Below are 26,179 nucleotides of genomic sequence, written 5' to 3'. Positions count from 1 at the left end.
AATACTGTGTCTTCTTCTTTGTATTATAAATCCAAAGAAAGTTTTTATAAATAATTTTTATAAATTATTTATTAAATAAATATTTAATAAATTATTTATTAAAAGCATTTTTGTTTTTTTATCCATCTGTCAGCAGGGTGGAGAAGGAAACCATTTTTGGCAACTCCCCTCCCCAAATTCAGAGCAGATTGCGGGAAAGGGGGGATCAATTGGAAATTGCTTCGTTCCTCTGTAAACACCTTACATGTCAGCTGAGCAACTCCATTGGATGTCAAGCTGTGGGTGTAATAAATTATTGCATTTGTTAACATCCTTTTGGAAATTCTGATGAAAGCAATAGTTGGATCCGAGGTGGTCTTCAACTAAGTCTTACTCAAAGTAGGCCCATTGAAATTACTGAGCATTATAAAGGCAGGTCCATTAATTTCTAGAGGTGTCCTCTAAGTAAAACTTAGAATCATAGAGTTGGAAGAGACCACAAGGGCCATCGAGTCCAACCCCCTGCCAAGCAGGAAACACCATCAGAGCACTCCTGACATATGGTTGTATACTGCCCACACAACTGCTGCTGTTTATAGAAACCTCTCTGAATCAGGGCCTGATATGTGATAGTTAAAGTAGCTTTACCTAGGAAACAAATTATAATTAGCATCAACTGGCACGATGATTTTCTGGGTATAGAACATAGAAATTGCATTTAATACTGTGTTTCTGCTGTAATAAACTTGTGTTTGCTCCCAAAGGCTTTCAAAGAATATACCAGTGACGATATGAATGTAGCTCCAGAAGACAGAGTCTGGGTGAGAGGATGGTTTCCAATTCTCTTTGAGCTTTCCTGTATCATCAATAGATGCAAATTAGATGTAAGAACCAGGTAACAAGCCATATTTGTAATTCAAACTTTTAAAACATTTTGTTTCACTTGCAAGTCTTCAAGCAAGAAATGGGTGGGAAATAACATTATTATTGCCATATAAGCAATCTGACTATTAGCAGGAGACAGCATCTTGGAAGGAACTGAAAAGCTGAGGATACAGGTCCTCATAACTGTTATGCAATTATATCCCTTTGTTTGCTATGGGGACTTATTTTCGCTTAGCAAATTGGTGAAAATCCATTGTAAATATGTAAATAGTTTGTTGTTGTTTAGTTGTTTAGTCATGTCCGACTAAATAGAGACAGATATTTAGTGTAGCAGATATAGGTTCTCTCTGTAAGGGAGTAGATTTCTAAATGTAAATCTCTAAATTTACTTAATAACCATTCAACAGCACATTAAAATTGTAAACTTATTTGCACAGAGAAAATGAAGTTATTTATATAGGAGGCTCTTTAAAAAAAAAAAGTATTGAAACAGCACATAGCCCCCAAACATCTTTCTTCACTGCAACAGAACCTTTAAGATCAGAATCTGAAAGCATGGATTTCAATCTCCGATCTGCACATAAAAGTTAGAAAGCAAAATAAAAGACTGTGGTCCTTTGCAGTATCTGGTATTGAATTGTGGAAGGCAAGTGGTTCTATAGACAGATTATCTCCTCTTATGTTCTTAAATGTGTGAATACAGCATTAAAACTGGGTTGTTGTTGTTTTGGAGATTAACGTTCCTCTGTGTCCAGTAAAATACATTCTGTTCAGTGTGTGTATATTATTGCTTCACCCACCTTCGGAGTTCTTCACCTACCCATCAGCTTGGAAAAATAAGGGAAATGGTGTTTAGAATTGAATTTCTAATGCAGCGAAGAACAATGCTGCATAGTCTTACCACATTTCATTGCAGAGGCTTCTGTTCTCGTGTGAAATCTTAGTTAAAATAGAAACTTTTGGAAGTTCTTTGCTTTGCAAAGGGGGATGGGAATCAAATCTGAATCTTCTCCTCAGCTTTTTTAAAAAAATATCACTGACGTTTGGCAGAACTGAATCCTATTGTAAACTGCATTTTTGTAACGATTCATAATTGCCTGTGAACTTTAGAAGATAACTGCGTAGGTAGGAGTTTGTGTCCTCGCTTTACATAAATGCCTTTTATATTTTTGTCCTTCCTTTCTTTCATGATGGAAACTTAAGATGGCATATATGTAGGATTCTCTGTGCAGGCACTATAAGGTTACTGCATCATATGCCTTCAGACCTTGCCCTATTGGGTACACTGTGCCTGTTCTTACTAGTTTCAAGATCCTCCTTCAAGTTTAAAAATAGATTTTAAAAGTCATTCTAGGAGCTGAGATGTTCCGTTTTGCTCAGGTTTCCCATATTTGCCATTTACTTTTTATTCCAGAGGCTTAACGGTTATGTTTGAAATAATGAAAACGTATGGCCATACTTATGAAAAACACTGGTGGCAGGATTTGTTTCGGATTGTCTTCCGGATATTTGACAACATGAAATTGCCAGAACAACAAACTGAAGTAGGTATAGTTTATGTCTTACGACTAGAGTTCTATTTATTTTTCTATTGCTGTCATAAGCTCTTTTGCTCAAACCTTTCTTCAGATAAGATGTTGCCCAGCTGGCTATATTGTAGAATTGCCATTGTGTTCCCCTGCCTCTGTGCTTCATCCCCATCTACAGATCTGTATCTGGCGTCCCTTGATGGCAAACTTTCATGTTTAAGCACATGGGAGTTTATATCTGCATGGCGAATAGCAGTACAACACCTCAGTTAAATCTCTTTCCATAATGCCATTCTGAATCAGAGGGGTAAAGAGATCCCATCTCACTTTATTAAGCCCAGGACTGGATTGTTGTAAATAGTTGTTTTCCTTATTTAGACAAAACGTCTGCTTTTTAATCTTCTTGTGGTTGTGAAAATCACTTTATTAATGAGATACTGGAGTTAGAAAGGCCTTTTCCTTAAAACTGGATTTTATCTTACTACGGCTGTTTTTAACAAATATCCAATCCAGTGCCATTTTTCTAGAAAAAGAGGTGCCCAGAACTCACCATGAATGCCTCCCTCCTTCTCTTAGAATGACAATGGCACCCACCTGAGAGGTGCCGGAACTGAGTTCCACCGTGTTGCAGCTGAAAAAAAGCCTTGATCCAATCTCACTTGAGGGATTTGTCCCTACTTTGTTTTTCAACTTCATTCTAACTAATTCCTTCATTGCTAAGTTCCCTCTTCCTTTTTCCTAGAAAGCTGAGTGGATGACAACAACTTGCAACCATGCACTTTATGCAATATGTGATGTATTCACCCAGTATTTGGAAGTACTTAGTGATGTCCTTTTGGATGATATTTTTGCCCAGCTGTACTGGTGTGTTCAGCAAGGTAGGTGCAGGCAAGCTATTGTACACAATGAAACAATTTACTCTGTATAGCATGAACAAACCAATGCCTTTGTTTTGTGTTTCAGACAATGAACAACTAGCACGGTCTGGTACAAACTGCCTAGAAAATGTTGTCATTTTAAATGGTGAGAAGTTTACCCTTGAAATCTGGGATAAGACTTGCAACTGTATGCTGGATATCTTCAAAACTACGATTCCCCATGCGTAAGAGATTTCCCCCTTTCATTTAATTGGCATGAGAACAATGCATACTTTTATATACTTGTCTTATTGTCTATGCTTGGCTTTTATGGCATAGAAACATAGGAGATGTGTCATACCAAGTAAAGGCACTAGTACAGAGTTTTCCAAACTGTGTTTCACATGAACACTCCCCACGCTTCTCCAGGGGCTGGAAAAGGGTTGGTTTAACCTCTGGTTTGCTAGTAAAACTGAATTACTGTGCCGCAAATGATGCTCTGTACTAGTACGTCTAGCTCAGTTTTGCTGACACTGACTAGCAGTGACCCTCCGGGCTTTCAGACAGGGCGTCTCTCCCACCCCTACCAGGGATTGAACATGGGATCTTCTGCATTCAATGCATGTGCTCTGCCACTGAAATACAGCCCTTTTTGTTTCTGTATAGCTCCTCTTATTTGTGAATCTGCACAAATGGGGACCTGCATATGCACAGGCCAAATCTGGATGAGTAACATGGGAAGCTGCCTTATTCAAAGCCAGACCATTGGTTCCTCTAGTTCAGCCATGGTAGATCGCAGGGTGTTTCTGTTAGATCCTGGCAGATCTTTCCCCCCCCCCCTCCACAAAAGGGGGGGGGACCAGTGTGGCTTCCTAAAAAAAGCTCAACAACTTTGGACCATCCAGTGACAATGGTTAGATCACTGCCAGTTTTTTTATACTGTGAGTAGATCACAGTCTGTTGGGAGTTGGTCGTCCCTGCATCTAGTTCAATATTGTCAACGCTGACTGGCAGTAGCTTTCCAGGGTTCCAGGCAGCGTTCCTTCCCAGCCTTACTTGGAAATGCCAAACAATAGTCATCACAGATTTCACCTTGTGTCTAGGAGGCTATCACATCAGTGCCTGTTTGCCTTCTTTAATTTGTGAACAGTCTTGTCTTGACTGAACGCCCACCTATGGGGAAAGAGCTATCTCAGGCTGAGCTCAAATAGATTTCCTATGAATAGAATTTCATTCTATATTTATTTGTATAAGTAGCCTTGGGACATTTTATGTGTAACTTTTATCTCCTTTCCTGCTCATAATGCTATGCAAAATAGGTTTATCACTGTTCTTGTCTTCAAAATTTAAGATGTTACCGGTACTTCTGTGACCGAACTTATGTTTTATTTTTTCAAGGCTTTTAACTTGGCGGCCATCAGGGGGAGATATTGTTCCTCCGTCTCCTGGAAGAGAGAAACAATTGGTATGTTTTCCATGTGAAAACGGCAGGGGAAACGCTTTCATACATATGAGTAAAATGTACCTTTTGTAGAACAAGAGAGGTTTTCTTTGACCATTTTTTTGTTGTAAGTTGAAGTCTGCAGGTTCCATGTATTTGCATTTGTGAACTGTAGATGACAGCTAACTTCTGAATAAATACCCATAGAATTGGTCTGTTACACTAATTTTCTCATAAATGTTGACTGGATTCGGACACAGTGTCAAACCATTTTTTTGGTATTACATGAACTAGCCTGGAGCTCAGCACTCCCCTTCCTCCTTTGCACTCTCTCGCCTTCGTAACAAACATTTGCCTTTGCTTCTGAATCCATGGCTTGCCCAGTTTGGATAAAAGGAAATGCAGGAGGAGGCAAAGAGAACGGAAGACTGAACCTGAGGTTTGTTCATGTGACACCAAGTCTTGTTATTGTGTGGTCCTTAAATATTCTAAGATGAAAGAAGAGTTCAGTTTATTTATCCCTAGAGCAGTTGAAATAATATTCATTTTTAAAAGTTCTGACAGCTGTGTTTATAGCAAAGCTTAGAATATGAATGAACTGTACCCATGTCCTTCTAGGAGACATAATGACTGTCAAGTGGTGACTAAAATGTAGGTTCACAAAAATATGCTCCCAAGTAGGTTTTCCTCAACACTGAACTTCATTTTGCTGAGGGTGCTTTTTGCTGTTTCTTTCCATTTTCAGGATACACTATCTCAGAAATCTGTAGATATCCATGACTCTGTGCAACCAAGATCCTCAGATAGAAGACAGTTTCAGCCCATTGTAGGGCTACCAGCAAGTGAGGAGGCCAGCAAAAACAAGCCTCCTGCAAGTGAGTGGTTTCGTTTAAGGAGTTGTTTCCCAAAGGCTGGGCTGCAAAGGCCCTAGTTCAGCCTTTCTCAACCTGTGGGTCCCCAGATGTTGTTGAACTGCAACTCGCATCATCCCTAGCTAGCAAGGCCAGAGCTCAGGGATGATGGGAGCTGTAGTCTAACAACATCTGGGGACCCACAGGTTGAGAACCGCTGCTTGATAAAAGCACTTCTGTTTATCCAGTGGGACCTCCCTATTCCCCACCCCCTTTCCCTGCTGCTCCATATATTGGGCTCTAGACTACTTCCAAAATTCCTTGAAGCTTTGGGAATGACTTTTCAAGTGCTGCTTTTAAAAAGAGGAAGGTATGCCCAAAACCTGCACAGAAGTTTCCTTTATGATTTGTTGGCTCTGGGCTGTGCTTGTATAAAATGAGAGTGCTGATGCGTCCAGGACTGCTGCAGAATATATTTCATTCAGGTTGCCTATAAAACAGTTTTGCATTTTAAAATGATTGTACTTCTTTACCTTGGACTTGATATATTAAGAAGATACAGATGCTTTTCAAAATGTCATCTATAGCCTGAAAATTTAAGCTTAGCTTTTTAGCAACCTTTGTTTGCACTGATAAAGAAGAGGTAGCACAGGATACTTTATTTTATTATTTAAATTATTTATAACCACCTCTTCATTGTTCACGTGATCCCAGAGCGAGGAATAACATTAAAATACAACAAAACAATAAGCAGTTGAAATACAACTTAATATAAAATTAGACAACATATTATCAACATAACATAACAGCATCTGCCGTGCAAGGGGTGCCATTTTAGCCAAATGCTTAGTTGGGTTTTTTTACCTGTTGTTGAAACTCCATTAGTGTTAGAGCTGAACACACCTGAAAGGGAAGTGTGTTCCAGAGTTGGGTACCACTATTGAGAACCACTAAATCATACAATAATATGTCTTGGCAACTGTACTGCTGTGCAGTGTAAGTATCTTGGGAGTACTTAAAAATTTGCTTAAATTGATCTTATTGTTTTGTGCTTTGTTTTAAAGAATTTCCTGACCAGAAACTGTTTGGTGCTCTGTTGATCAAATGTGTCGTTCAACTGGAACTCATTCAAACAATCGACAACATCGTCTTCTTCCCAGCAACCAGCAAAAAGGAAGATGCAGAGAATCTTGCTGCAGCACAGGTAAGTACAGTTTGCCAGTTCCAGCCTTTGGAGATGTGCATTTATTCTCCATTTTTTGGTTCAGTGGTCTGTTTTGTAACATCTGCTTTCTGCTGGAAAATTCCTGAATTTCCATGGAAGAAAATTCTCTTATCGAGAGCGTAGGCAAGTTTATATAGAACCTGGGAAAGAACTGCCAGTGACCTTTATGCTTTATTTCTCCTGCTTCTGGTGTAACTTTTGAAGTGCCTCTAATTCAGACTAACAGTACACAAAGAAACCTCTTTTTCTAGGTATAATATGCCACAAGTCTAATGGGAATGTCCTCATTTGCCGTTTGACTCTCCTCTGTGCCCTGGGAGCCAATGATGTAGATTTGTAGGAAGCTCACACACAGTCTTTCCCACCCATTCATATACATCCCCAGCCTCAGGGGATTACAGCTTAAAAAAGCAGCTCCCAAGTGGCATACTATAGAGATTTAACAATGTGTGAGTAGACATCAAGTAAAAGCAGAGTTCAGATCAATCTGCTTTTGAGGAAAAGAAACTAGAGTAATGCAATCATGAATAGTTTTCACCATTTAGTTGCTGCAGGCATTGAGAAGTTTCATGATCATACTAAAAATATTTAGCAATATGAATGCCAATTCAATTTTTCTTTTCTTTAGAGAGATGCAGTAGACTTTAATGTTCACGTGGATACACAAGATCAAGGAATGTATCGCTTTTTAACATCCCAGCAGCTTTTCAAGTTGCTGGACTGTTTGCTGGAATCTCACAAATTTGCTAAAGCTTTCAATTCAAACAATGAGCAAAGAACTGCACTGTGGAAAGCAGGTAAAACTTAGGAGTTTTAAGGACTTTCAAAAGAATATTATATTACTTTATAGGGATACGGGTGGCGCTGTGGTCTAAACCACTGAGCCTCTTCGGCTTGCTGATCGGAAGGTCAGTGGTTCAAATCCTTGCAACGGGGTGAACTCCCATTGCTCTGTCCCAGCTCCTGCCAACCTAGCAGTCTGAAAGCACACCAGTGCAAGTAGATAAATAGGTAGCGCTGCAGTGGGAAGGTAAATGGTGTTTCCGTGCGCTCTGGCTTCTGTCACGGTGTCCTGTTGCACCAGAAGTGGTTTAGTCATGCTGGTCACATGACCCAGAAAGCTGTCTGTGAACAAATGTCAGCTCTCTCAGCCTGAAAGCGAGATGAGTGCCACAACCCCATAGTCGCCTTTGACTGGACTTAACTGTCCAGGGGTCCTTTACCTATATTTATTCTGATATGTGCAATAAAGAGTGACAAAGAGAAGCATGTTTAAATATAAATCTGTTTGCATATTCGAAGCTTCCTGATCAAAGTAGATGGATGCCATAAGCATTATGTGAACTAGCTTGTGCATCCCCATTCTTTTCCCTGCCCATCTACACACATTGGGCAGTATTCTACTAACATGTCCCACCAGAGCAACAATTTCCACTTGTCAATGGAATGTTCTCCCCCTCTCCTCCCCCTGTGCACATCATCCCATGACTCTCCCTAAATCTGCTCCTCTAGAACAGACTAAAGGGGCAAAGGGGAGAGAGAGAGAACACTCTGTTTCACAAGCACATTACCTTGGAACTAAGTTGGATCCCACCCGTTACTCCAAAGTAGGCTTTCCGATAAAGGTAGTGAAATCTAAATAGTGGTAATGTTTTGACAGGTTTCAAAGGAAAATCTAAGCCCAATCTGTTGAAACAAGAGACAAGTAGCCTTGCCTGTGGGTTACGCATTCTGTTCCGTATGTATATGGATGAAAGTCGCAAAGACGCATGGGAGGAAGTGCAGCGGAGACTACTAAAGTAAGGACCCATTCACAGACTTTCAAAACATGAAAGGGTACCGTTCAATTCTGTAGTATGCAAATGTGTTGAATATTTACTTGAAATGAAAATGTGTAGTGTGCAAAAATAATCCTGGCTTACATGATCCCCCACCCCCGGGTCCTGTCCATTCAGTTCCTTTCCATAGGGAGATCATGACTGTTGTAGTTGCGTCAAAACATATAAGTCATTCTGCATAATTAGCGGAGGTGTAGTCACGTTACTTGGTGCAGCAGAAACAACAACCATTTCATGCATCTGATAAAGTGGGCTGTGTTCTATGAAAGCTTATACCATCATCAGCTTATTAGTCTTTAAGGTGTCACAAGACTCTGCATGTGTTCTGCGTAATCACTCTATAATAGTAAGATCTGCATTACAAGCACATGTGCCTACAAGTGCACCTTGCATTTATGATTCTGTCATTTCAACATGATGCCATTCTTGTATAAACTATACAGTTTATCTGTGAGGATGAATTTCCTGTTCTCATTCAGCTGGTTTGTTTGGCAGTTCTGTAAACATTGATATCTCCCACTATCAGCCTTATCTGCACATTTTTCCTTTTCTTTGATCAGTGTCACTGCCCATTTTGAGATAGGATTACACCCAGTTTATGTGATCAGTGAATCATTTATTTATAGCTATTCCATAGAAGCCTGTTTCAGCAAGCCAACACAGACATGTAGAAGTTACATGTTTTATTTACTATTATTGATTTTAATTCTCTTTTGAATATTTATAAATACATGTTCAACTGTTTTTGTTGATAATGTTTTATTTTATATTTTGGCGAAGCGCTTAAAGGTTTTCTTACTTTTCTGACAACTGTAGACAAAACTCCTACTGTAGCTAATTGTTCTCACACCTGGAATTGTCTGTTGTGCTTTGCAGTGTCTGCAGTGAAGCTCTCAGTTACTTCCTTACTTTAACATCAGAAAGTCATCGGGAAGCTTGGACTAGCCTGTTACTTTTATTCTTAACAAAGGTCCTAAAAATAAGTGATGATCGGGTAAGTAATAATCTCAGATAGGTAAGGCATGCTGAATATTGATACCAGGCCTCAGTGGGACACTTTTGAAGACTGCAGAGTTTGAAAATGGAAGGGGGACTCTCCCCAGCCTGATTACTGATTAATCAATTTATCCTGGATTTAGCGTATGTTGGGTCCCTGCATCAAGTAGTTTGTGGCAGGCTTGGACTCTGGGCTTTAGCGTGCCCTTGATGCTGCCTTTCCAACATAAATGGGTTCCTTCCTGCTGCCTCATGGATGATCATTTTGCTGGAGGCCATGGGTATAGCAGAGAGGGACCCATCTACTGTCCCGAATCCCTTAGCTTACAGAGATACCACCACATATGCATAGTTCATTCAAGATACTAATGGAAAACATCTAGGCACCACAGATTATTCAGGAACCCCAGATTCAAGAGACTCCGTGATAAATGCTGTGTGCACCATATATAAAACGTAGAGTCCAAGACCTATAGGTATTCTGAGGCCTTTGGGACATTCTAATCAGGGCCACTCCACTGAAAAAAATCCAACTAATGTTGTGGGAGAGAGGGAAATGAATCATGATTAATGGAGATACGTCATGGTTGAGCCACACTCTGCCCTTTTCCTGGCTGTTTTTGGAGCAGACTCTGAACCAAATCTGATTAATGAATGTTGCACTCCAGTTGCACTCCAAAAACTGGAATCCCAGTTTTTGTCAACAACTCCAGTGAAAAATAGTAAAGCAATTATCAGCCATAGAAAAGCACATAGCATCTGTTGCTGTTTTGTCAATGATCTGGCTCTATCTGCTCCAACAAAAAAAGAAAAGGCAAGGTTATGGTGGGGATCATGTGTACTTATGTGCATAGGATGGTGTACATTTTTTTTAATTTGAAGGGTGTTAACTTCTCCCAGTACTCTAGAATTATTGTGTATTTGTCTTAGGATGGTTTCGTCTCTTCACCTTTCATTGCATTTTGAGAATCATTGTAAAGAAAGTTGTTGTTTTTTAAAAAAAAAAATCTTGAGGAAAGGAACACCAAAATGTTCCTCTGTGAAAGATTTATAGAATTGTTTTGGATTTTTTCATGTGTTTTTTTTCCCTTGAGCTAGGATAAGCCACTTAAATCAAAAGTAGCTAGAAACACCTCATTTCAGTTCTGCTGTTGCCGCCTCCTTTACTTTGGAAAGCCACTGCAGATTCTTTGTATTTCACTAATTCTTGCTATAATTATTGATGTAACGTCTCTATGTAGTTGGGTTGTCAACTCATTTCCCCAAAACTAACAGGATTCCCTTTCCCCCCATTCAACAGTTCAGAGCTCATGCCTCATTCTACTATCCTCTCTTGTGTGAAATAATGCAGTTTGATCTGATTCCTGAGCTGCGAGCTGTTTTGCGAAGGTTTTTTCTGCGGATAGGGGTAGTTTTTCAAATATCTCAGCCACCAGACCATGGAATGGGAACAGCCAAGCAGTAGAAGTGTGGCTAAGGAAACAAAGGACCAAGATCACTTGCACTGAATGTCCATAAAAAGGGGCTCTCTTGATATGGAAGTGTGCATCTACGGGTTCACAATACAGATTAAAACTGTAATTTAGGCTTGCAACACTCTAATTCTCCAGTGGGTTCTCTCTCCCCCTCTCCCTCCACTGGCTTGTGTTGACCATAGAGCCAGTTTTACCACAGTCTTGTTGTCAGCCTGGACTGTGATAGCCTCTTAACTTTCCTAGACAGAGATATATATCAAAAGATGTTTTTGATGGGTGTGAATTTAAGATGTACCCAAAGAACTAACACATTTAAGAAGTTTGAACTTTGACAGAAGTACAACTCAGGAGGGCTGCATTTTGAAAAAGAAAAGTTTGTAGTAAAAGATATGAAATATTGCTCATATAAGAGATCTAGCAACTATGTGGAATTCTTATTCTGGAGATTTTTTTTTTTTGCACACTCAGGCTATCTGAGATAAAGGTAATCATCCTTCTGTGGAAAAAAAATGTACAGAGATGCAGGTCTGTAATATAAAGTCCTAAACACTATATAGTTATTCCTGCATTCTTTTATTTCTTAGAGACCTGTACGTTTGTTTACCAAATGCACTAGTAAGGGGTTGAGTTCTGATTTTTTCCATCTGTATCCCAAAAGCTAGCCTTGCTGCCTTTTGTCAAGAAAACAGATTGAAAATGTTACAACTGACTTTAACTGTTTGTAATATACCTGTGATAGGGCTTTTAAATATAATAAGCCATCGCAATGATCCTTCAGGACTGGAACTTGAATCACTGCAAACAAGTCTAGGTTTTGTCCGCTGTCACTTTTCCCCCCCCCCCTTTTTTTTTTTTTTTTGGTTGTTTGATGTAGATTTCACTATGTACAGAATTTAATGTTGAATATATTCAAGTAACAAATCTGGCATGGTTTGAGGATGGTTTTAAATTTATTGGAAATGTATTCATACTGTGAATTGTGCTCTGATGGTTAAAGAAAAGATTGTCAAGCATTCTGTCTTACAGTGGATGTAGAAAAAATTTTCAGATGGAAAAAATGTATATGGTACAGCTCTGTAAAGTTTTCTATGTAAATTCTGTACAACTTTCTGTACAATATTGGTTCTCATCTGGCATATTCTAATCAGGTTATAGGTCAATAAAGTTTTTGAATTCTTTCACTGGTGCAATCAAAACAAATGCAATGTAAAAACTAATTGCTTCAGTGTTTCAACTTTAAAATCCTTAGCAGATTGGTCTAACTGCCTTTGGAAACGTTGCAAGCACAATAGCTGTGGGTATTTAATTGTATAGCTAATGGCGTTTGTCAAATGGCCAGGGTATTGCTTCTACAAAAAGAAGAGAGGCATGTAAACCAATAGGACTAGTAGCCACTGACAGTCATCCATGGAGGATAAAGCTAATCGCCCTTTTAAAATCATGACCATCACCACGTTTCCAAATTTAAGTACTTCATTCTGTCTGTCCTGAATTTCTCATCCACTTAGCTGCACTGGATGACCCTGGGGCCTAGTCTTATGAGATGGGGGGGACTTTAAGGGATGTAGAAAAGGGGGGTACTAATAGCATATGTACTTACCCCAAGAGTATAGCATGGCTGAACAGGAGCTCCTATCTCCACTATTCCTCACACATCTGGTCCTGTGTTTTCAGTTCAAGAGCTAGAAACAAAAGAACTCGTGTTTTTCAGACCATGTCACTGGGCAAGAGTGAATGGGAAGTGTGAGCAGAGGAGGGTCTCACACTCTGGTTCTTTTAGAATTCATCTCCACAAGAATGGTTTTAAACGTTTTTCCTAGTAAAATATAATTTATTTTTTAATCTTACATTCATGACCATAAATATATTTAATAGTATTCACTACTGACATTTAAAATACAGAAGAACACAAGATGACAGGGTTATTTAGAATATTAGAACAAATGATTAGATAGAAAGTCTGGAAAACAGAGTAAGGGTTTAACCATGCTTAACTTTTGCCCCTCATACTTTCCAGGCACAGCTCTGTGTCTGAGCACTCCTTTTCCACCGTCGAGCTTTCACAGTGGTAAAAAGTGTGGGTTTCTATGGGGAAAGCTCTGGAGCAAAAAAACTGAGCGCTCAGACACAGAGCTTCAAAGTGTGGGCCATGCCTGTAAAGTGCAGAGGAAAGGTAAGTGAGGATAATCCCTAAATCAGCAAAAGGAACACTTATTAATCAATTCAGATCATTGAATACCTATGAAAGCATGAGAAATCCAAGCCACAGCACTCAGGTCTGTTAAATGCAGAACACGTTTCACACTCTTGTAAGACTTGAGGTCTGAGGTAATTTTTCAAACAAAAAATACCAAGCGGGTAAACTGGAAAGCCTTGCCTCTGTGCCATCTAGCTGAATAGATGCATGTTTGGCTCTAGCATGCCAGTTTCAAGACGACCTAGTATGCAAGTTCCCCTTCCAAGTTTAAATCATATCAGTAACATACTGACCATTTAACTTCAGAAAATTGCAGCAGGTTGTCAAAATCTTGTTCACAAGATTTGTTACAGCTGTGCTTCTCTGCACACAGCATGTAAATTAAAGAACTGAAAGTGCAGTAGTGGAGAAACATTCTTTTGAAAGGCACAACTGGCTTCACTACAGATTTTATTCAGCCATGGGCTGTGGACAGCCCCTGCCAATTGAATGGTAAGTTCATCTCAGAAGAAAGCTTAGCTTGACTTGACTGCTCAGCCATAAATCTTCTAAGGGTTTCTGATGTCCCAGGTCTCAGCCACGGTTCGGTTGCCACTGTGTCCACAGAGCTGGGTCTTCTGTCATCGGCATTTCCCAGTGGAACATCATCAGCTTGAGGAAAATAAATCAACTTTAGCTACTGGTACAGAAAAAGCACACTTTTACAATGATAGCATCATTCTCTGACCTAGCAAGTTTCCAGACTTTACAAGATTCTTCTTCAGTACTGGGTGTTCAGAACAAAAATGCAGTAAGGTGGGTTAAAAAAATAAATACAGCCACCCTGGTTTCAAATATTCTCCACTTCCAGTGCCTAGTACAATGAGATGCATGTTCAAGAGATGCATGTTTGGTAACAGTTATCAAAAGAATTCCCCAAAGCTAATTGGATTGAGGAATAGGAATTATGCATTCTCAGGGGACTAGTGTTCCACAAGCAGAAATAGATTTCTGGCTGCACACCAGCTGTGCTGTGTGGGCAGAAGCTAGTTGTAAATGACACTGAAAGATGGTACAGAGTGATGAATGATTTGGAGGGGGAGCAACATTCAGCAAACAGGCTTCCATGAATCTGTGAAAAAGTGAATCCCTTTTACTCCCCCACCAATAAACATTTAAAATGTTCTGTAGCACAGATGCCTCTGGACCTACTTGTCTCCAATTTCACTCATACCCGAGGGGCATCTCTCTCCTGTCTGCAAGTTTCAGACCAATTGCTCACAGCACACTAAGCAAGATGATGATAATTCCGTTTTTATACACCCCAAACTCTAACATGCTTGCAGGAAAACCACTTCAGTAAGACATTTTCAAATTTGGAAGGATTTATTCCCTCACTAGGGGTGGCCGAGGCTGCAAATGTCATTTAATTATCCTCCAAAATAAAGTTAGAGGTGTTTCCTTTTTCTAAAAAAAACAAACGACCAAGGTGTTCAGGCCCCCATCTGTTAAGCCTGCCAAATTACAAGCAAATGTATCTTAACTCATTTGGGGGAGGGGGGCTGTTATGTCTGTAAATTTAATCCATTTTTGTCGAAAGGGGGGGCCTTTCCCCCCAAAATAGTGAATGACAGGAAACAGCTGTTTTCAACAAATCTGCTCCTGGCAAAAAACAAGAGTTGAATCTGACAGACCACGGAGCACCTTAATGTAGACTTGGCTGCTTCCAGAAGTGACAGGTACAGATCCAAATCAAATCTTGTGGCCGATGCACACCCATACCAGAAAGCATATTCAAATATCTATCTATCTAACTACTGAAGCAAGACACCAACTATGGCTAGTTACTCACCCTGACCACCACTTCCTTTCTATAAAGAAAATGTCAAAAATGAGTCCCGATTTTGTTGATGCAACATGCTAACCTATCAAGAAAGAATACATGATACAAGGGGGAAAGATTTTTAAACACTTTTGTTAGTTTCTACGATGTTTAGGAATGACGCCTACAGTATTTCTTAATTGATTATTCTTAATAACGATGAAGGGGTGAAAGAAATGAATCCCTGTCAAATTTGCACGTGACACAAAACTGGAAAGTAAAGTTAGCATCTCGGAAGATAATAAAATTCAAAATGACATTGATAAAACAAACATTCAAAATGACATTGATAAAATAGAAAAAGTGAGTTGAAACTAGCTAAAAATCTCCAGTGACGAATGCAAGGTTCTGAATTTTGACAACAATGAAAGAACAACTGCACAAGTTTTGATAGAGAAGAAGAAGAAGAGGAGTTTGGATTTGATATCCTGCCTTTCACTCACTTTAAGGAGTCTCAAAGTGGCTAACATTCTCCTTTCCCTTCCTCCCCCACAACAAACACTCTGTGAGGTGAGTGGGGCTGAGAGACTTCAGAGAAGTGTGACTGGCCCAAGGTCACCCAGCAGCTGCATGCGGAGGAGCAGGGATTCGAACCCGGTTCCCCAGATTACGAGACTACCACTCTTAACCACTACACCACACTCGCTCTCCTAGAGGATGCCTAGCTTGGCAGCAGTACATTTGGTTTTACACTGCTGCTGTTTTTATTCTGTTAGAATTTTCATGCTTACGTCGTACTTTTTAATCTTGCAGTTTTAATTTTTCAATGTACACCACTCAGAAAACTTCTGTTGCTGGGCAGCATGCATGTTGAAAAAGGCATCAATAAATGTGGCAAAGATCTCAGGATTGTAGTCAATCACAAGCTGAACATGAGTCAGCAGTGTGATGCAGTTTTCTATGTGCTAGACCTCATCCAAGTACCACACTTTAAGGGGGATTTTGACAAACTAAACTAGGTTTGGAAGAGAGCAGTAAAGAAGTCCTATGAGTAAGAGTTGAAGGAACTGGGTATGTTAGCCCTGAGAAGACCAAAGGGAAGCTCTTCAAGTACCCAAAGGGTTGCCACATGGAAGAGGGCAAAGGCTTGTTCTCTGCTGCCCTTGAAGGAAGGACTAGAACTAATGAGGTTAAATTAGAGGAGGGGACATGTGCAATTGAAGATTAGGAGAAACGTCTTAACAGTAAGAGCAGTTTGACAATGGAACCAATTAGGGGGTGGGGTGGGGGTGGCTCTCCTTCACTAGGTGCTTTCAAGCAGAAGATGGGTAGCCATCCATGCCGAATGCTCTCTGACTGCCAGCATCTAGCAGAGGGCTAGACTAGCTAGCTCACAGGGGATCCTCCAACATCACAATTCTCATTTTGTGGAATCCGACCTACGGCACACAAGCCACAATGTAGTGGGAGGACCTGTGTGCATAGCCAGTCACCACTCCAAAGTAAAGCTGATGAAGGCCACACAGAGTTTGTACCTAAGGGAGCCTCACTGGGGCTCTTGGCACCTCCTGGCCTCCCCTTTTGTTTGCTCCTGCTCTCTTCAACACCTGTGCTGCTGAGCGCAGAAAAGAGAGAACGTGGAGTCCCATCATTGCTCACCCCCAGTTCTTGCATCAGTTTAAAAGCTCTGCAGCAGAAGTGGGGAAGAACAAACAGAAGCTGAGTAAGGGCCTTTTAAAACTTTCCCCAGCCACCCCAATTTTAGGATAATTTTTTAACTGGTGATGGTAAGATCAGTTAAAAGTTTAAAGACCAGAGAGAGAATGTGGAAGGAGCTTTCAGTGGTCCAAATTGGTTTTATCCCCCACTCTCCATGCTTCTCTTTCAGATTTCTTCTGGTGTTCTGCCTGTATAAAAGTGAAGTGAAATGCCAGTTTGGGCCCTTTACTGCTCTTCCCTAAACTTTCTTCTTGTCAACAGCATTGTTTCAAAGGCACAGAGCCTAAAACCTGGTCACATATTTCTCTGAAGGTGAGACTAGTTCTACGTAGGGCACTTCAACAGCTTCCAAATACTTGGATACGGCAATGTTGCAGAGCTTCCTTTTGCTGCGCAGGAAAACCTCAGCAACAGGATGCCAGCAATTAATACTTGGAGCCCTTCAAAGCAGTAGTGCTATTACTGTGGCAATTTTTGCTCTTCTATTTGCTGGGTGGTATTCAACTCTTACTCAGAAAAGACTCATTGAAATTAATGAACATGACTTAAGGGCCAATTTTAACATGTCTACTCTGAAGAAAGCTTCATTAAATGCCACCCTGCAAATTAGATTCCCCCTATGCAGAACGGAATGTGTGTTCTGTAAATGTGCGTCAAATTCCTGACTGCTATGTCAGTGTCCTGGCTACTGCAATTCAACAAAATGACCATACCTATATGAATGGCCTTCTTTTGCAGCTCATTCAGCCTTCGCAATCGCTCTTCATTTCTGGCTTTCAGCTGATCTATATTAAGACTAGAGTTTGAGTGCAGAGAGTCGTTGTCAGTCTGCAGTGGTGGAGTCGGCCCAAGGGCGCCAGCATCCTAAAGATGTAAAGAACCATGAGATGCTGCATATGATATGTATTGGCTGAGGAAAATTTAGAAGGATTTCTACATAAAATATACACACAACTTCACCCACATAATGCCACTCTTCTTCCCTTTCTTGGCTTGGCACTAAGGCTGAGCAGACACTTCCCTAATATGCCTCCTTGCCTCTGTCTTCTCCTCTTCTGGGGTAAATTCCTCCTTATTTCCTTCCCCCTTCCTGCTTTCTAGCCTCCTTTGTCTCTTCTCCCTCATATCCATCTCTAGTTTTCTACTTTCTCAGTCCTACCTCTTCTCTCTCCTTGTTTCTTCCCACACGCACTACCTGGTACGGGCCTTTGACATGCTCACAACCTCCATTTTATTTTGTCAAGCCAGCCCCAGCATCTCCTCCAGCCCCAGCATCTCACCTGCCCATTTCCATCCTATCCCACTCAGCTTCTGGTCAAGCTGATGGAAGAGCTGATTGGAAACCAGTGAACCTGACAGACCCATTGTTTCTACATAAAGGCTCTGAGAATGCAAAGCATTCATTGTGCTTGTGTCCCATTGGAAAGCCCGCAAAGGGGACAAGTTAGTCCCAACAACTGAGCACCACTGATTTCAATAAATGCAGCTAGTTGGATGAATTCTACTACCATTTTCTTTTCTCGCCTTCTTTCCCTTGCAGATACTGGCAGTGGTGGAGGTGAATTCACATTGAAGTCATGGTCTTCTAAAATAGGAAAGGTCTCACCATCAGTACCTAGGAGAAGGAGAATTAAAAATATTAGCACTTGGATTTTTAAGCAAAGTTCATGGGGAAAAAACTTAATACACTCAACATGCTAAAGACAGGTACATATCTTAAAGCACAGCTACAAAAGACTCATCTACACACGTCTAAATGAAATATACAGGGAAAGTTTATCTCTGAAGTGGAACTCATGCCCTGTTTGTGCATTTCCAAGAAGTATCTAGCTGCCCATTACTGGCAACAGTGAAGCTGCCTTAGATTTCCAAACAGACTAAGTATGTGAGCATGTGTGTAACTATTCTAGAATAGCTAAATAAACCCTCTAAATAAAACATGTATACCGTTATGCTCAGATTAATTTTGTTCCATATATCCTACATAATACAGAAGCAGAAATAAAACATCGGGGTTCCTTTGTTTTATATTTTCTTTTTTTCTGTTTTCTTTTTTTCTTTCTTTTTTTGCAAAGCAGCTACGTTTTGGGAAGATAGCAAGTTTTGTCAACAGGATTTAATTAGTGCCCAAAACAAATCCTACCTATGTCTCTTTTCATATGTACACATCACTTGTGTTATTTAAATCAGTGTTTCCCAATCAGAGCCCATATGGTCCCCTGGGGGTCCAGGATATTCCAAGGGGGCCGCAGGTGAAAATGGTGTGAATGGGGAGCCACAGCACGAGGCTAGGGGGCCACAGAGGGAAGTGAGAAGTGAAGAGAAAAAAAATCCTAATTAACTGGCTATCCGCTTGGCCAATCACAAGCAGGTAATGGGATAGCCCACCAGGCCCAATGCTCCTTTTTGCCACAGGCATTTTAGTGGAGCAATCCTGGTTTGTTTCCGGAGGGTGACTGCGATTGTTGAGCCTTCCATTTTGACCAGCAGAGCCTGTGATCCACAATCCCCAGGTCATGTAAGTTCGGTAGTGGGATGGCAGTTGGTAGGGCTGGGAAAGCCAGAGATGCTTGTTGTTACTGCCAGTGCAGGGTGCAATCCATCCCAGCGCCTAGCGGATCAGGGTCTTCGGACATTGCCAAGGGACATAGTGCCCGTTGGCATTGGCAGCCTGGCTCTACAAGGCGCGGGGTGGAATCCACCCCAGCACCTAGCCGAGTGGGGTAGTCTGGTGTTGCTGACTTGCATCCAGTAAATAACTAAGTGTCTCCTCAGAAGAAAGCCACAATGAATTCAGTGGGTCTTGGCTTACTCCCAGGTAAGTGTATGTGGGGCTATAGGAAGGAAACAAGGTCAGAAGGAGGCCGTGGTTGGGAAAAAAGTGGGAGACATTGATTTAAATTATCTGGAGAGTCTCATCTTGCATTAGGAGATGTGCTTTGAACCAGCATGGCACAGACGACTAAAAGGAGGAGAAGGGGAAAATGGTTCAAATCTACACTTGGCTAGCAGAAAGCTACACGTGGAAATATATATGTATATAAGTTTGGATTTGATATCACACTTTATCACTCCCCGAAGGAGTCTCAAAGCGGCTAACATTCTCCTTTCCCTTCCTCCCCCACAACAAACACTCTGTGAGGTGAGTGAGGCTGAGAGACTTCAAAGAAGTGTGACTGGCCCAAGGTCACCCACAGCTGCATGTGGAGGAGCGGGGAACTGAACCCGGTTCACCAGATTACGAGTCCACTGCTCCTAACCACTACACCATGCTGGCTCTCACATGGAGACCCTCAATAAATCATTTATGGGGAGATTCTGTTCAGGCATCCTGGACCACATCCTACTCTCCAATATTATCCTCTCTCTCTCAGCAGACTAACTTCCAAATGGACTTGGGATTGTAGTCAACATAGGGCTAAGTAACTGCGTGTGCTTTCGGAAGTCGTTTCACTCCCCTCTCCTCCTCTCATGTGCCCCCTAAACCTGTTCTGGAATTCCTCTAACCTTTGGGAGCAGATTTGGAAAAGGACCAGTTAGCCTGCTGTGCAAGCAAAATCGTTCTATTGTTCAGTTGAATACAGCCACCCCTTTTTCAACTATAGAAAACAGGTCATTGCACACCAGGTAACTTAAATATACATATATGAGCAGGTCTCTCTACCACCTTCTCTACCTTCTAACCACCTTCAGCTTTTCAGAAATTTAGGAAGATGAACGCCCTTCGAACCATGTATACTAGTTTGGGATCGGATGAGCACTTATTACGGATGCCAATCCTGAACTGTACTTTTTCTGCATCCAAAGAATGAGCAGCTCTTGGCAGCAGTCTGATCAAGCACAAGAATTATACAAGAAACAAGTGCCTCTGAAAAGATATACTCACCAATAAAAGCACTATCAGACTCTAAAAGTGAGTTTGACACATCGTCTCTGACCTACCAAAGAAAAGCAACAGGAAACGTGCTTCAGGTTTTTAAAAAACTGTAAAAACACATCTAGCAAAATGAACAAGAGTGGTGAATGTCGCCAGACTGGAAGTTATTAAATCTCTTTGTAACACAAGAAGATTCTCCAACTTTTCCAAAATTAGAACAGTGCAGTGTAAGTGCTCAAGGTAGCAACAGCCTTTCAGAATGAATGACTACATTTCAAGAGTGGGCTGGGCACTTGAATAACATTGGCATTCATGTACTGAATACCTACTCTTGTTTCCTAATATAGACAACTGCTACACAAACATCATATTAATGTATTTATGTAAACTTAAAAAGCACACCTTTCCCTTTTATGAATATGTGTTTGTATTCATGAAAGGTAGGCTGATTCTGGAAGTAACAGTAACTTGCAGCTGACTCGAAGGTTTGGTTCTGGGGGTCCACACATAGATGCAGAAATACATAAAGTAAGCCAGGAACCCCCAGAACCAGTCCCCCTGCAAGGTGGAGAGGTGCTTACCCAGCTTTGGGAAGGTGGCACAATGGCTCTGGCAATGTCACAGAGCCTGCCTGCTGCCTTCCCAAAGTCAGGTAAGCCTGCGATCACAGCTTTGTGCTGAGGGGGGGAGGGATAAAGGGAAAGTAGGTTTCCTCGCCTCTCCATTTATTTATTTATTTATTCCCCCCTCCCACATCTGCACAAAGCTGGAAATGCCCACTCACTCAGCGTAAGGAATGCTGAATGGTATGGCAGGGAAGATTCACGCTTGTACGCTGTCTACTTTCTGACTTTCGCTGCACATGCCTCTCTCCATCATCCATTTCAGACACTATCAACCTCACACCTTGCCAAAATCCCAGCCCACAGTTTTGCTTTTCTCCAGGCTGAAATGATGACTCATGTACTGAATAGCAACTCTTATTTCCCAGTGCAAATGATTGCTAAACAAATGCCATACTAAGACATTTATTACACTTTCTCCCCATTTATGACCTGCCTTTCTTATCATATAGTCAACATATCTCAGAAACATGTTACAATGTATAGTTAACACTGTGGAATTCACTGCCACAGAATGCAGTGATAACCATAAACTTGGATGGTTTTAGAAGGGAGTTAGACAAATTCACGGTGAATAAGGCTGTCAGTGGTAGTATGCCTCTGAACACCAGTCACTGGGGAACACAAGGGGAGAGAATATTGTTGCACTCCTGCTCCTTGCTGGTTTCCCATAGGCATCTGGCGGTCCACGGTGAGAGCAGGGTGCTGGACCAGATAGGCCAGCTGGCCTCATCCAACAGGCTGGACAACAATAAAATTTCGGCTTTCCATATCACATAGAAGTGACTAACAATAGGCATCTAATGGAGGTGTTTCATCACTGGCGAATATGTTCTCAAAGGCTTTTATGAGCAAATTTCAACTTAGCCATTGCAGTTTTCATGAAGTGAAGTTTCCAGGTACTTCTGTAAGTGGCACCTGCATACAATACAATACTCAATCCTGGATGTTATTAGCACTTGTAGAACTGCTGGAGATGAGGTGATGAAGAGTTATTTGGGAGCAGCTAGCGCAGAAAAAGATGGGGTTATGTACTTTGCAAATGAGCATCACTTGGAGGTGGGATTTGAAAGAAGGGACCTGTTCCAGACACAGGAATTAGTCTATGTATATTTGGCACTGTTCGCTACTTTGGAATAAAAACAAAGAAACCAGTTCCATTTCTGCTTACCATTCCTCTGTCTCTCAGTTTAAAGCCAGGCACAGGCTCATCAAAATCTAGGGCGGCTATTAAAGCAAAGGAAAGCAAGGATGAAAACAAGATTAAGAACAAAGAGTGTTAATGGCACAAAAGCATAATGCAGCACTTAAAATTCAGGGACTACAATAGCTGTTATCTTTATTAAAGCCATACATTTACTATCACACCAACAATAACAATAGCTGTTTTGCAGAAAAATGGCTACGGTAATTACCATAATTACAAAAATCAGATAAAAGGGGGGCAGAAAATTGCAGAAGGAACAAACACTGGATTCTTCACTGTATTAAATATGTATTTACCAACTTACAACAACAACAAATAATAATAATAATAATAATAATAATAATAATAATAATAATAATAATTATTATTATTATTATTATTATTATTATTTATACCCCGCCCTCCCCAGCCAAGGCCGGGCTCAGAGCGGCTTACAAGCAATAATCTCGTCAGTGCGTTCGGGGCCGAGTCGGTGTGGCCATCCATCAGCAGATAGAGCTGAGTGTCATCAGCATATTGGTGACAGCCCAGCCCAAAGCTCCGGATAATCTGGGCAAGGGGGCGCATAAAGATGTTAAAAAGTATTGGGGAGAGAACTGCGCCCTGCGGCACTCCACACACCAAGGAGTGGCGCGGCGACATTTCCCTCCCTAGTGCCACCCTCTGTCCCCGACCAGAGATAAAAGAGCACAGCCAGTTACGGGCTATGCCCTGTATCCCCACGTCTGCGAGGCGGTGGTCCAGAAGATCATGATCAACCATGTCAAAGGCTGCTGACAAATCTAAAAGGATCACCAGTCCTGACCCGCCTCGATCCAGCTGTCTACAGAGATCGTCTGTTAGGGCAACCAGAGCTGTCTTGGTCCCAAAACCAGGACAGAAACCAGACTGAAATGGATCTAAAGCCGATGTTTCCTCCAGAAACCTACCAAGCTGTTCAGCAACCGCTCTCTCAATTACCTTACCCAGATATGGAAGATTTGAAACTGGGCGGTAATTGGATAGATTCAAGGGTACACACACACACACACACACACACACACCAGTACTGCAATAAAACTAACTTTATTTTTCATTCCTGAGGCCCCAGCTCACATAAAAACATTGCCAGGTACAGTGGTACCTCAGGTTAAGTACTTAATTCGCTCCGGAGGTCCGTTCTTAATCTGAAACTGTTCTTAACCTGAAGCACCACTTTAGCTAATGGGGCTTCCTGCTGCTGCCGTGCTGCCAGAGCACGATTTCTGTTCTTATCCTGAAGCAAAATTATTAACCTGAAGCACTATTTCTGGGTTAGCGGAGTGTGTAACGTGAAGTGTATGTAACCTGAAGCGTATGTAACCCGAGGTACCACTGTATTAGTATAGACCAATGAGTTAGGTAGTAATGATACACATACAAAACTTGGGTCAATACAACAGGACCGGCCTAGATTTAGTTGACCTCCTGAACTACATGGTTTAACTTCTTTAAGTTGATTGCTTGAGGACTTGTACTTTGTAGCAGCAGCACCTGTGCATTATGGCGTTCAGGCTTGCTCAAGACATTTTGCAGTCTGAAGCAAGATGATGCTCCCTCCGTTCCACGTACAGATGTAGTGAAATCTTACTGGCAACAGGGCAGCATAAGAGAGGGCAGTAGACTCACTTAGATGACACAGGGCAGAGAGTGTGGCACACACAGCTGTGTCCTCCAACACCTCACTGCTCTCTGCATCTGCCTGAGGAAGCCTAATGAGTGGGTGAGTTCTCTGGGTCAAACTAGGCAAGTCATTTATGGGTGTGTGTCCCCCTTGTAAAAAACAGCCATAGTAGGGACCTGATTTGGCTTGGGATTACCTTTGTATTTTATGCAGAAAACACAATCTAGCACCAAATGCAGAGTAAATCTCCTACTAAAGGTCACCACATCCATTTTAGGAAGACAGTCCATAAAAAGACACCCTCAGTTTTGATCAAATCTGCCCTAGCTTACCTTCTGCATTTTTCCTCAGTTTTTTAAGTTTCTTGTTCTGCTCTCTTAGCAATGCTTGCTGCTGAATGTCCAGGGCGTCATTAGTCGTGGGAGGATCAGGATACATATATCGTGTTTCTACCCGTGTGTCTGACTCTGTTACATAAAAAAAAGAACACAATTCGCATACCATGAATGGGCCTTCCAGGGTGGTATTGGGAGAGATCTACTTAGAACAGCAATGGGGAGCCTGTGGCCATCATCCCTGGCCACTGCCCACCCTGGCTGGGGCTGCTGAGTGTGGGGAGTCCAGGCTCTCCAATCCAGACTTGAATCCCTGATTATGTTCTCTCCTCTCTGGTGGAACCTATGTTCTTTTCTCAGGGAAACCCACTTTGCCAGATGTGAAAAAGCTATATGAATCTAAGGGTGGGCCAACAACCAGAAATGAAGTTGATGTTTAATCCAGGAGGAAGGATGTTCTGACAAAAACATCACTTGAAACCACCTTCTGAGGAAGCATGAGGTCCAACTTTTAATTTCTTGTGAATGTAGAGGCTGAAAACAATGCAGCCACAATGCTGACTTCTGTGGACAAGGCTGCTTTTGCTCAGTGAAACAACCAGGTTATTCATAGTGGGGTAGTAATAGGCTAGAGCCGTGGTTTTCAACCAGTGTGCTATTGGAACCCTGGGGCCCTTGAATGATGGTCAGAGGTGCTGCGGGCAACACTGGCCTCTGTCCCTCTTTCCTTCCCTCCCTCTTATCTGATGCCCTCTTGCATCTCTGCCTCCCAAAGGCTTGCACAGCTGTTTGTTGCAGCAGCACTGGCTACAAGCTCCGCAGAAGAATGGTGCCTCCGGGGCTGGTCAGGGGATGTTTCCTAGGCCCCTATGGGACAGTGTGAGGAGGTACCTCTTTTGGGGCTGGGGGGCAGCTCAGAGAGCAGTAGTGACAGCCCAGAGGACTCCCAGGGAGAGGGGAGAGGAGGCTGAGGGTGGTTGAAAAAGGGTGAGAGGCTGCCAAGGGAGTCATGGACTCAAAAAGGTTGAAAACCTCTGGGCTAGAGCTATGCAGGCTAGAGCTATCCACCAGGCTACAGTGCAACTAGAAGCCTTGTTCCCTTAGGGATGTTGGAGGCTACTGAAATGTCTATGTCTCTATCCTTTGGATGTAGATTTCTTTAGTGCCCTTCCAATGCCTCTCTTATAGGCAAAGGTACTTGTTGACTGAAAGGGTGCTGGGGTCCAACACACCTTCTGAAATATCAGGAGTGGTCCTGCATACTTCTGCTCTGGAATGGAATACTGGCAGGTTTGGAGTCTTTATGCACTCTCTTATGATGGTGAGAAGCAAGGTGGGGGGATATCTAGAGCGCTGCTGCATTTAGAACGGCCTTAGATTTTAGTTTCTTGGGAATATTAAATAAATAAATAATAGTTGTTGTTATATTTATTTATTTACTTACTTACTTATTTATACATGCATACATACATACATACATACATACATACCCCGCCCATCTGGCTGGGTTTCCCCAGCCACTCTGGGCGGGTTCTAGCAAAATTTTAAAATACAATAATTCATCAAATATTAAAAGCTTCCCTAAACAGGTGTCTTCTAAAAGTCAAATAAAGGTAAAGGGACCCCTGACCATTAGGTCCAGTCGTCACCGACTCTGGGGTCGCGGCGCTCATCTCGCTTTATTGGCCGAGGGAGCCGGCGT

General features: G+C 41.7%; 2 protein-coding genes across 19 annotated transcripts in view; one reads left to right on the top strand and one right to left on the bottom strand.

The window, feature by feature from the left end:
* The window catches only part of ARFGEF1 (ARF guanine nucleotide exchange factor 1), a 75,284-nt gene extending 63,030 nt beyond the window's left edge, over positions 1-12,254 (top strand). For both annotated transcript variants that reach the window (XM_081204300.1, XM_081204299.1), the window contains exons 29-39: positions 744-874; positions 2,279-2,408; positions 3,136-3,271; positions 3,357-3,495; positions 4,649-4,715; positions 5,437-5,566; positions 6,607-6,746; positions 7,396-7,564; positions 8,428-8,566; positions 9,482-9,599; positions 10,902-12,254. In XM_081204300.1, coding sequence (XP_081060426.1) covers positions 744-874; positions 2,279-2,408; positions 3,136-3,271; positions 3,357-3,495; positions 4,649-4,715; positions 5,437-5,566; positions 6,607-6,746; positions 7,396-7,564; positions 8,428-8,566; positions 9,482-9,599; positions 10,902-11,066 — 1,464 coding nt within the window. In that variant the 3' untranslated portion in view covers positions 11,067-12,254. The remainder of the gene's footprint in view (positions 1-743; positions 875-2,278; positions 2,409-3,135; positions 3,272-3,356; positions 3,496-4,648; positions 4,716-5,436; positions 5,567-6,606; positions 6,747-7,395; positions 7,565-8,427; positions 8,567-9,481; positions 9,600-10,901) is intronic.
* A 1,452-nt stretch (positions 12,255-13,706) lies between these two features.
* The window catches only part of CSPP1 (centrosome and spindle pole associated protein 1), a 78,202-nt gene continuing 65,729 nt past the window's right edge, over positions 13,707-26,179 (bottom strand). For 16 of the 17 annotated variants that reach the window (XM_081204382.1, XM_081204383.1, XM_081204374.1 and 13 more), the window contains 6 exons: positions 24,475-24,609; positions 22,465-22,520; positions 20,680-20,731; positions 18,302-18,408; positions 17,507-17,657; positions 13,707-13,924 (listed from right to left, as the gene is read on the bottom strand). In XM_081204382.1, the coding sequence (XP_081060508.1) occupies positions 13,728-13,924; positions 17,507-17,657; positions 18,302-18,408; positions 20,680-20,731; positions 22,465-22,520; positions 24,475-24,609 (698 nt within the window). In that variant the 3' untranslated portion in view covers positions 13,707-13,727. Of the gene's footprint in view, positions 13,925-15,104; positions 15,178-17,506; positions 17,658-18,301; positions 18,409-20,679; positions 20,732-22,464; positions 22,521-24,474; positions 24,610-26,179 lie in introns of all 17 variants that reach the window. The other variant, XR_014010623.1, reaches the window with a different exon arrangement.

The sequence above is a fragment of the Podarcis bocagei genome (genome assembly GCF_964188305.1).
Source record: "Podarcis bocagei genome assembly, chromosome: 8".
Classification (NCBI taxonomy): Eukaryota; Metazoa; Chordata; class Lepidosauria; order Squamata; family Lacertidae; genus Podarcis; species Podarcis bocagei.
Note: the sequence above shows the minus strand (reverse complement) of the source record. Positions and strands in the feature narration are given on the sequence as shown.